The sequence below is a fragment of the Gopherus flavomarginatus genome, chromosome 7 (genome assembly GCF_025201925.1).
Source record: "Gopherus flavomarginatus isolate rGopFla2 chromosome 7, rGopFla2.mat.asm, whole genome shotgun sequence".
NCBI classification, from domain to species: Eukaryota; Metazoa; Chordata; order Testudines; family Testudinidae; genus Gopherus; species Gopherus flavomarginatus.
This window is the reverse complement of record NC_066623.1, coordinates 113,017,198-113,029,171: the sequence shown is the minus strand read 5'-3', so window position 1 is coordinate 113,029,171 and position 11,974 is coordinate 113,017,198. Positions and strand designations below refer to the sequence as shown.

At 45.6% G+C, this 11,974-nt stretch overlaps 1 protein-coding gene across 1 annotated transcript; it reads left to right on the top strand.

Annotated features, from left to right (window-relative positions):
- The first annotated feature begins 5,809 nt into the window (after window positions 1–5,809).
- TMEM69 (transmembrane protein 69) lies at window positions 5,810–8,567 on the top strand. The gene is made up of 2 exons (XM_050961848.1): window positions 5,810–5,909; window positions 7,385–8,567. The coding sequence occupies exons 1-2, from the start codon at window positions 5,865–5,867 to the stop codon at window positions 8,108–8,110; spliced, it is 771 nt and encodes a 256-aa protein (XP_050817805.1). The 5' UTR covers window positions 5,810–5,864; the 3' UTR covers window positions 8,111–8,567.
- The last annotated feature ends 3,407 nt before the right edge of the window (window positions 8,568–11,974 follow it).

The following is an 11,974-nucleotide window of genomic DNA, read 5'->3' as shown; positions in this document are numbered from 1 at the left end:
ACTTTACTGGGTAGAGGGACCTACACTGCCATGTTCATATGAAAAGGAGCTTGAAGAAATTGACAATTTATTTCAGACTATCAGTATTTGATAATTAGAACGTGCCTACACACAAACTTGCACTGAGGTGACTAATGGTCATTTAAAAACAGATCTAGACTGATGCAAGTGCTTGTATGGACAGTCTTCAACCAGTTTAAAAACTGCTTATATCAACTTAGTTTGAGTAATTTCCTTTCAGATTTAAGCTAAATATAAGCCATTTTTAAAACTGATTTAAGAACGTCCATTCAGAGGCTTGCCCAAATTTAAACTTGTTTAAAAAACTTTTAATTAAACTAATGCAAGGCTTTATGGTAACAACCTTTCAACACAAGGTATTTTTCAATCCCTGCTGTGAAAGGCATTAATAGTCTATTCTTCCTAGTGCCTTTATCCCACAAGAACACAGTCACCTAAAATTCATACTGAAAATTACACATTTTCTACAATATTTAGAAGAAAATGACTAACCAAAGGCAACTGAAGTTGCTATCTTGTAGATGCAGGAAAAACATTGATCTATTTTCAATCCATACACTGCTTTGCTTTAAATAAATAAATATAATTAAAAACACTATTATTAATTGCAATACAGATAGCTCAGTGGTTTGAGTATTAGCCTTCAAAACCCAGGGCTGTGAGTTCAATCCTTAAGGGGGCCATTTACAGATCTGGGGCAAAAATCTGTCTGGGGATTGGTCCTGCTTTGAGCAGGGCATTGGACTAGATCAGTGGAGCTCAAACTGTTTTATTTATTTTATTGGCAACCCCTTTCACATCACAAGCCTCTAAGTGCAACCCCCCCCTTATAAATTATAACACTTTAAAATATATTTAACACCATTATAAATGCTGGAGGCAAGGAGGGTTTGGGGTGGAGGTTGACAGCTTGCAACCCCACATGTAATGACCTCAAGACCCCCTGAGGGGTCTCGACCCCCTAGTTTGAGAACCCCTGGACTAGATGACCTCCTGAGGTCTCTTCCAACCCTGATATTCTATGAAAACCCCTGTAGTACCTTTAGGAATTGCTATGCAAACTAATTTCCTGTCAGTACAGTAGTTTGCAAAACAAAGCAAAGCATATGTAACATCAGTACTAGAATACTACTTTCCTTCTTCAAAAGCCACAGAAGCATGACAAAAAAAAATCCTAGAAAAACAGCAGAAACAACTGGAAAGCATCAAAAATTATAAATCAAAAATTCAGTTCACCTGGATTATTAGCAAACAAGTTTCATTTTTTAACCCAGAATTTTTTTAAAAAGTGACCTCTCTCCGCATCACTAATTTTAGAACCAGTTTTACTTCTAACCAGTTGAAACTTAGTATTCTCTAATGCAGAGCAACCAAAATGCTGCAACTTTGCTGATTATAAAGATAACTTTTACTGCAATTATATCTCATTTTGAGTCTGTCTCGCATCCGAGCCTCAGGTGTCTGAGCTCTGAGAACTGGGTATGTGCACCAATAATCAGTGTTTCTCACTGAAGTTGATTAATGTAATAAACATCAAAACACCACTTTTAAACTGGAAATTCTAATGGCAAAACGGTTTCACTGTTTTCATTAGCCTTGATACTTCCCTTCTAGACTTAAATTTTTATTCACATTGCAACCATCCACGGAATGTTCAAAAAGCCACTGGCCTATTCATGACAAGGATAATGTTTGAAACAATATTAATTTCAGCTGGCTTCAAATAGCACCAAGGGATCCCAGAGTACCTGATGGTGAGAGAAACAGGAAAAGCAAACTTTGCCTGCAGAATATAAACCATCAAGTCCAGGAGGCTGGAGGAAACTTTCAAGGTAAACAAAAACTTTGCTGGGAGTTACCGCATATCTGCTTTTATCAAACAAGGAGGCCCCTACAGATATTTTGCACTCCGGCAAGTGAGAGCAGCTTGTTACACTATGATTAGCCTTCCCCCTGCCTGATCAGTCATTTTTTCAAGAATCTATAAGACAGCCTGCTTGTCCCAGATCAGCCCCTCTGCAAACGCTCACACTTAAATGTTTTGGGATCAAATGAAAGAGAAAATAGCGTCAAACTACTCATTGTCCAGCACCCCTCCCCCACCCTCCTTTCCAGGGCATCCCCACAGCCCCCACAATTCCTACCTCCCCCAGGACAGAGACCCCATTCCTGCCCCTACCATCCCCCAGCCAAGAGCCTGCCCTGCAATACTGCCCCTCTCCCCCGAACCCCCACCTCCCTGGCTGCGCCTTCAGCCTTTCTAAAACCCAGGTCCCCCCCGTACAGCCCTCTGCCCCCCCCACTCTGAGCCCGAGCCCTGCCCCCCCGCCCCCCCGCCCTGCTCCCCCGAGCCCTGCCCCCCGCCCGGCCTGCTCCCCCGAGCCCTGCCCCCCGCCCGCCCTGCTCCCCCGAGCCCTGCCCCCCCCGGCCTGCTCCCCCGTACAGCCCTCTGCCCCCCCCCACTCTGAGCCCGAGCCCTGCCCCCCTCCCGGCCTGCTCCCCCGAGCCCTGCCCCCCCCCCGGCCTGCTCCCCCGAGTCCTGCCCCCCTCGCCTACTGCCCCGAGCCCTGCCCCCCCCCGGCCTGCTCCCCTGAGCCCTGCCCCCCCCGGCCTGCTCCCCCGTACGGCCCCGAGCCCCGCCCCCTCACACCGCGTCCCAGTACGACCCCCAGCCCTGCGCTCGCACCCCCCCGTGACCCCGAGCCCCGGCGCCCCACGGCGCTGAGGCAGCAAGGCCCCGAGCCCGCAGCACAGGCCGGGCTCGGTGGGAGCCTCCCGGGACCGGCCCAGCTCACAGGCCCGGCGGCTCCGGGTGCGGTGCCGGGGCTGGCTGCTCCCCGCAGCCCCGAGGGAGAGGCCCGTCCCCCGCGGGGCCCCGCACTCACCGGCCAGGCCCCCTCGCTGCCTCCCGCGGCCCCACAACCATAACAAAGCTCTGCCCAAAATGGCGGCCCGGCCGGGGGGCGGGGCGGGCGCGTGGGGACACACCCACCTGGCGCGCTCTGGCCGCGCGCCGCTCCCGGCCCGGCGCGGGGGCTCCCAGCGGGATGCTCCGTGGGCGCCACGGCGCGTGCTCGACGGACGGACGCGCGCGCTCGCTCGCGCGAATACGGCTCTCTCCAGTGTCTACCTCGGCCCCTCCGTGCGCGCGCCCGCCCGCGCTGCCTCGACACCTCCCCGCCCCCCCCCACCTTCTCCAGGCGGCGCGCGCTCCCGCTCCGTTTGTGTCTCTCATAGGGGGTGGTCGGATTGCTCCCCCCGCGAGACTCCAAGTTCCAGGATGCACTGCGCCACCTGCCTCACCCTTTGTGAGGGGGCCACCATCGTAGTGCATGCTGGGATTTGTAGTCCCTTCTCTGCTGCGGCCGCCTCCTTCCCTTTAAAGTGAAAGCCTCAACCTCTCTGGAAGGAAGCAAATACGGTAATCCTAGAAAGCAAGCATGTGCCCCTCCCCTCCGCCACAGCAGCGAGGACATTCAGACAGTGACAGAGCAGACAGGCAGGCGAAGGCTTTGTGTATAAATCAATCCTTCCTTCCTGTTCAACGGATATTTCCTCAATGAGCTAGGGAGTCAGCAGAACTATAACATGCAGCAGAAATAACTGGGGGAAGGCACAGCAATGGCTTTACATTCAGCAAGAGAAGCTTCACAGTCAACCCAGCAGCAGAGAAATTATGCCCCAGAGAGACTTCCAGTTGCAGGGCAAGAAGGAGGATTCCTCAGCTGCTGGAATAATGCTTAGTGCTATTTATGTCTAACATGTTCTGCAAACCTTAGCTAATCTTCACAGAAACCACTGGAAAGCGATCAGGCCCAGCAAGCAATAGACATTCAGCATAACTGTTGCAGAAAAAGATACAGAAAAGTGACCTCACAATTGGTGGTGGCTCCCACTGCCAGCCCTGAAGGAGGCATAAATACAAGACACACAAATACATTAACTTGAAGAAGAACTTGGCGTGGCTGGAAAGCTTGTCTCTCTCACCAACAGCAGTTGGTCCAATAAAAGATACCACCTCACCCACTTTATCTTTCAGATAAGTTAACTAGTTAGTTAATGTCTGGGTAGCACTTTGAACATGAAAAGCATGTGTGCTAATTGTTACTGTAGCTACACTGCAAAGCTGGTGCTTGAGAACTGTGCATTCTGATTACTCAGAACTGCTTGCAGTTTTAATTTAAATAAATGAGACTAGAGAACTTGGGTGTTAGCTTGGGCAGCACCCTCCAAGGGAATCCAGACTGATCTTGCACCCATGCAAGTGATTTATCCAGTCCCTTGATTATTATTGGGGGGGGGGGGGGGCTGATTCATGCTTTTTGACTGTACTGATGGCCTGCATGCACTCATATACTATCAGGGCTGGAAGGGAGCTCAGGAAGCCATTTAGTCCAACCCCCTACTCAAAGCTGGACCAAGCCCCAGATCCCTAAAGAGCCCCCTCAAGGATTGAGCTCACAAGCCTGGGTTTAGCAGGTCAATGGCCAAACCACTGACCTAACCCTCCTCATCAATAGAAATACTTACATTACCTAAGTAATGGCCAGCACAACCGTCAGGACTCGCCTTTTCCATCAGTGACATACACTGTTGTACTTTTTTTTAATGTAAATTCTCCTCCCTTTAGAATTGATGCCTTTTAACCCTGTCAGTCCCACCCTCATCACTGTTGACAGACTCGGGGCAAGGGGAGAGAACTAAAGAGACAAACCCTCCATGGGCAGCTGGTCTCGCTGTTCCGCAGCCAGAGCGGAACTAGAGCGGGTAGCGCATGTTCTGGGCCGGGGCTTTACAGCCGGCGCACAGCGGAAGCCCTACGCTTTCCGCCGGATGCTGCGTCCCTCCCCATCCGCTGCACGGGAAGGCGCCTCGTGCCCCCCTCGGGAGGTGAGTGGGCCCGGAGAGGGCCGCGGGCGGGGGTGCGCTGCTGCGGGGCTCCCCGAGGGGAAGGAGCCTCTGCAGCAGGGTTGATTTCCTGGAGCTCTCTGCGGGGGTGTTTGCACAGCGGCTGGGGCAAGGAAACTGATCCAGACCATCAGGATCTGTTATTGTTAATTACAATAGAGCAGGGGGCTCCCGGGGGTCAGTTCCCACCTCTGCCACAGGCTTTCTCTGGGCAAATGGCTTAGTCTCTTCCACAGTTCCGCATGATACTTACTCCCTGTGGCTGTGCTGGCTAGTTAGATTGTAAACCCTTCGTTTTACAACGCGGGCCCCTTGGTTGAGGCTTCTAGAGGCTTTTAATACAGTGGACCCACTTAAAATTATTTGTTATCACAGTAATCTTCTCTAGGTTCTTTTTTAAAAAAGGAACAGTGGTAATATTACCTAGAAACTGCCAACCTTTAGAGGAATTTTTTGGTAGGATTAGTGGTTTCAGTTTGGGGCTGGGAGACAGAATTCTATTCAAGCTCTATCATCAACCAGCTCAGTGATTTGAGAAACCATTTATACTTTGTCAGTTTCCCCATCTGTAAAATGGAGCTATTTACCTACTTCAGGGACACCTTGAGATATAATTAGGCCCTGATTTGGCACTAAAATGCATTACAAGTTAATGACTTCAGTTTGTAAAGTGACTTGAAAACAAAATGTCCTGTAAAAGTTCAATATAATTAATTGGCTATAGATATGTTATTAGCTGTACAGTGACAAAACCAAAGATGCATAGTCCTGATTTGCTTCTTCTTATAAAACAAAATGGTCAATAGGGAAAACAGATTGTAGTAACTTATACTGACACATGCTCTAAACTTGGATATTCTACCTAGTATAGACTGTCACTAAGTTGATTCTCCTAACGTTTTTTTCATCCTTTAGGGCCTTCTGCTAAGGCAAACATGTTTCACCTTGTACAGGGATGTTGTTCCCACATACCTTTAAAAGTAAGTTTCTAATGTGTTATCTAATTTATCCTGAAATAGCTTTCAAAACAAAACCAAACAGGAGGCAAAGCATCTTGGGTATAAAATGCAGTTGGCCCATAGTTTACAACAGACTGAGGTTTAATTTTATATTTATTCTTTTCCAAAGGAACTTTTCTAATGTTTAAAAAGTACAGAATTGTAAATCATTTTTTCCCTGATTCTTGCCGGTCATCGTTGAACGGCAGCTCAGCCACATGGCTTTATCACAGGCTTACTGATATATTTTGTCACTAGTATTTGATAACTGTTAAAATTAAAGAGCCAAGTCCTCCCTTCAGTTGTGTCTCTGTAACCATACTGAAATCAGTGGGGTTTAATGGGTGTGCCTATGGACAGAACTTAAGTGTACAGTCTGCATCATATATGCACCACAAAATTCCTCTTCACTGAAACAGTTATATCATGGTGATGATAGTCTCCACACTCTCAGGTCACAATCTGCAAAGTATTTTTTAGAAGGTGTGTAGCTGCTCCCTTTTGATTTGAATATAAAGAAGTCAGAAAGGCATTGTGCTTTTTCCTCAGCAACTTCAGGGAATGTCAATTTTTGCAAGAGGGCCTCAGGGCAATAACAGGGCTGTTTATTGTGAGCTCTAACACCTTAATTGTTAAGGTGAAGGTGCTTAATTCTTAACACAGACTTTCTTTATCCAAAATCTTAGTCAATTAAACTTAATCAGGTGTTTCAAAACAAGTTTTTAAAGTGATGACTAATCCTTTTCCCTTTCACTTACTCTCTTGTGTTGGCTCTAATGATATCATTGCACTAGTTCCCTACTCATCATAGAAACTTCTGCTCTAAGATGTGCTTTAATTTCTAGTGTGAAAACACAAGCAAGGAAGTAGCTGGAGGAAACCTTTCAGGTTGTCTTTATTCACCCTAAAGCAGCAAAAAGAACACAAGCACAGATAATCTCTTTACAGGTCATGACCATGTCAGACATGGGAGGAAGGCAGCTATTTCTGTAACCTCTGTGTAATGTTTGTTACTTTTTGTATTAGAAAGTAGTGAAAAAGCCAACTTCTCATAAAAGCAGCAGTGCCCTTTAAGTCAGGGGTTCCTCAAACTGGGAGTTGGGACCCCTCAGGGGGTCATGAGGTTATGTGGGGAGGGGGCTGTCATAAGCTGTCAGCTTCCATCCCGAACCCCACTTTGCCTCCAGCATTTATAATGGTGTTAAATATATAAAAAAGTGTGTTTAATTTATAAGGGGGGTCGCACTCAGAGGCTTGCTGTGTGAAAGGGGTCACCAGTACAAAAGTTGGAGAATCACTGCTTTAAGTGAAGGTGGGGGGGAAATCTTTATGAACCTATGAACATACTAGACAGTAGATTTCCACAGATGGGCTTAGTTTTATATAGGGTATAACTAATCATCTCTCCAGGCTAAGAAGAGCTTGTCAGATGCTCTTAATAGGTTTTGTAATTGCAGCTCCAGAAGTTGACCCTTCACAGACTACTACAGTATGGAAAGAATAAGACCACTTGTCCTTCTCCTCTCAGTCTCCCTCTGCAAAGAGTTCTTTCCCATCCGTCGAGACCTCAGCTCCTCAGCCAGGCCTCAGCCTGTGTAACTAAGGCCCAGGGATTCCATTGCTCCCTTCGCTGCTTGAAGAAAAAGAAACCAAAAGATCCTGAACCCCAACTGGGACTTCTGCGCCATGATATGAGGTCACTCAAGGACTCACCAAAGCCTGCCTTTTACCTGGGCCTTGCAGGGTTGATTCCATTTGTTTCAGTGCCACTGATTATGGCTGTCCAACAGACCTACTACCCCGAGTTGGCATTTGCTCAAATGACATATGGGGCGACTGTAGTCTCTTTTCTAGGAGGAGTCAGGTGGGGATTTGCTCTCCCAGAAAATAGCCCAGCCACTCCTGATTGGATTAACTTAGGGAACAGTATAGTTCTCCCTTTATTGGCCTGGTTTGCCATACTTTTTAAAGAGGACCTCACTCAAGCTGCAGTCATGGTGATAATTGGCTTCGGGGTAGCATTGCATTATGACCTTGCTCTTCTTCCTACTTATCCCAGCTGGTTTAAAGCCCTAAGGGTATTACTAACAGTGGTGGCAGTATTTTCATTGGTAGCCACCTTGGGACTTATGGATGTTTATCCAGAAAAGCAGCTAAGTAACAGTGCAAGTAAAAGTAAATGAAAGTGAAACATAAACCACCAACGATTTTTTTTTCCCTGTCAAACCACTGCAGAGTTTTGTATGAAGTTCTAATAGGAGTAGAATAAACTGCTTGGCTTCTCCATGCTTCCAGGACTACATCCATGAGTGGAATCAGAAAACAGCAGCTTGCAAGATGCTTACTGTGGGAGTAACCATTTTCCAAGCAAGTTAAGCAGAGAGGATTTATATATACACATTATTCACTCTCTCTAAATTGTTTTCAAGGCAGGTATGCATCTTCCCTTATTTGTACAGCAAGAGCTCAGTCCTAACTGAGATCTTTGGGTACTACTGTAATATACATTTAAATGTTTGGGGATAGATTGAACTCATGTATTATGAGGAATAATCATTAAAACAAGGATGGGTCAAGAGGCTTAATTATAAGGTGTGTCAAGTTCTGCAATGAAAGGAATAAAGTTGTAGTTTTTATAAACATTAGAAGCCTTTTGGTTGTAAACCATAGGATGAAAACACTTCCTGTTCCCACTGAAAATGGAACAATGCCTGCACTATACTTAAGTTTGTAGATAATTGGAAGATTCATGATGTGCGAGGTTGTTATATGTACAGCTGCTTTTTTTTGTTTGTAAATACTACACATACACCCCTAGGACAAGATTCTTCCTTGACCCAAATTCTAGTGACAAGAAAATATACACTAAACATGGTAAATGATTTAGGAGTTGGTCACCAAACACCACATATAGGTAAGTTTGGTTTGTCATGTCAAGCTTGAGATTAGTGTTTATCTAAAGAGTGTCTGAGATGCTAAGAGCACCCCAAGTCCAAATGGCACACTGTCATGATATTTATGCAAAAGATGGCATGTAATATCTTTGAAAAACTAATAACGCATTGATCATTAATATTTGTGCATGATATATGTATGGTCAACCCCCAGAGAACTTTACAGCTATTTCTAGAATGTCACTAAAATGTGTTTAAACGAGGCATGGCAGGGCAGCTGATAAACAAGTTTTCTCCAGCCAAAGGAAACAGGCCAATGCCTTAAACCAGTGCAGGAGTGGCCAACGTAAGTGAGCTATTCATTTGTACTGGAGGTTGCAGGAAGAGATCACTGGCATTATAAAAATCATCTGCAAGGGAGAAGACAGCATAGTGTCCACAGCCTGCAAGGAAAACTTTATAGGGGGAGGAGTTTCAGCAGAATATAGTTCAGAGGTTTACTGGACTATAAAGAGAGGGAGAGTGAACCCCTAAGTTATCCTTCACCCAAGGAAACAAAGGAACATGAGCATAACCATGAGTAAAAAATAAGGACTTCAGTTAGGATAAATCATGTCACTCTTCCATTAGCTGTAAGGGTGCAGCAGAACATCATGAACTACTACTAGCCACTGGCAATAGGTGTGATATTATGGGGGTTCACCCAGACCAGTAAGGGGTTCTGTCAGCCCCTTCCCTGTAACTCTGGGCTGTGCAGCTTTGGGTCAGAGGTGAACATCAACACAAAGCCCTCACCCTGCCCTAGAATATCAGGGGTGGAAGGGACCTCAGGTCGTCATCTAGTCCAACCCCCTGCTCAAAGCAGGACCAATCCCCAGACAGATTTTTGCCCCATATCCATAGGTAGCCCCCTCAAGGATTGAACTCACAACCTGGGTTTAGCAGGCCAATGCTCAAACCACTGAGCTCTCTCTCCCTCCTATCTTGCAGGGTAACACTAACAGCTCCTCCTGTTCTGAGTCTTCCCAGAAACGCCTCCCCTGCAGCAGCCAGTCCCGCTCACTTAACACGTTAAGTTCACTGCCTCCAAAGAGACAGAGCACACACAAGCCTGTTAGTTTTGCTGCAGACTTCAGTTCAATACACAGCACAGATGGTTTTTCAATAAAACAAAAGTTAATTAACAAAACACAGATTTAAGAAAGAATAGATGAGAGAGATGGTTACAAGTAAAAAACAACATTTTCAAGTGGCTGAAACTGAGTTTCAACAAGTTACGCTTTAAGATTTCTCACTTATAGTCAGTTCCAGCTACTCTGTTTTCAGGCCCAGAGGATCCCCTTTTCATGCACTCAAAAGAGCACAGCTCCCCCTCTGTGATGGATTCCAAAATGGCTTTCTGCTTTGGCTTATATTTCCCAAAATCTATTGTCTCTGTTTCAAGAGCCAAGAAGGCTTCCTGAGTGTGGTAGGCTCCATCCCTTCTTGTGATCATTAAGTGGTCTTCTCCCATGCTCATTTAGGTTGATGGCTTTGTTTACATAGATGCAGATGTACTTTTCTTTGTCCTTTCAGGTATTACCTGGCTTAATTTAATTGGAGACAGGAAAACAGGTGAAACAACATTCCTTTGTCTAGAATAGACTGGGCTTGTGCACTGCTTGCAAAACACTGTTTAAGAATATATTTCCAGCCCACATCTCTGATTCTTCAGACACCACCCCCACGTACATCACGCACTAGTATTAATGACTGGTGTGGTACTGGTTTACATATACCACCTTACATAACACCTTTTAGATACAGATGATGATGACAACAGTGTGTAGGGGCAATGTGTGTCATGCTTGATGTGAGTTAGGGAAGGGCGTGCCTTGTGCCAGCTGGCATTGCACCCTGGTTCACGGTAGGCAACCAAAGCAGTTTTTTTTGCACAGAAATCTAGTCGTAGTTCCCTAGTAGGGACTGAGCAACTACACACTGGATGGGTTAAGTCTGTTTTTTGTTGGCCACTCAGTACATTTGTAAACTGTAGACCCTTCACAAAGGGGCTGAGTATTATAGTGCAAGCTTCTCCACAGTAATCTTTTCATGCCCCTCCTTCCTGCTATAGCCAATGAAGGAGGAAAATTTTAAGTGTGTGATGGCTGTGTAATATAAACTTAATGGACTTTTGGTTGTGGCCTAAGTCAATGTTCCATCAGCAGAAATCCAACTAGCAGTAGGTATAAATGCTTGAAAGTGAAAAGTCTGCAGTAAATCGATATTTAAAAGTAAGCTGCAAAGGTTTTACCAACTCTTAGAGCCCAGTGAAGGGAGTTTAGGGATGATGTTCACATGTATAATGCAGTAGGATTGCATTTAAACAGAATTACCTCCCTACAACCTCCAACTGTAGCCACCAGTTTCCTTGTTCCTTCAGAAAAGGAATGAGCCGTATCTACTACAAAGATGAAAGAAAGAGAAAAGGATGGCTTCTCTTTCTATAAGATTTGTGAGCCATTTACACTACCAGAAAAATGACAACCTGCAAAGTCTGTATATCTTAAAGAATGCAGCCATCTCCCCGTATATAGCACTAATTAGTGTAACACTTGCTACATCCCTTAACGGCTAGGATTTTCAGAGGAGGTTTTGTTAAATGTTTGCACTGTTAACAGCAGACCCTGGAAATAGTGGTATGTTGTTTGGATGTAGAGGAATTAAAATTGAATTTTTAAAGAAAAGCGAAGTTCACTGTTTCACTCCCTCTTATTCAACATGGCTGTTTGATAAACAAGAGATCCATGGCAGCACACTCTGGTATGGGGCCAGTTGTAGAAGCCGTCCCACCTCTCCTGGGTAAGACTAGCTATGTAGTGGCAGCAGCAGACTGCAAACCCACAAGCATCAGCCAGCATATGAAAGTCACGAGCAGTGGTCAAAGGGACTAATCCATGGTACAACACAAATGCCTCCCTGACTCCAGAGTTAGGGAGATAAGGAGCTGGTGGAAGAGACCATAATAAAGTAAACCTGCGGGACCCAACTGAAATCTTATAGTATCCAAATGTAGGAAGCATGGGAATCTTCAGATGCTTGATTGTAAAACATCTCCCTCCTCAGCTCTTTTCAAGCAGGAGACAGCATGCAGGACAGGTTAGGGATCCAATT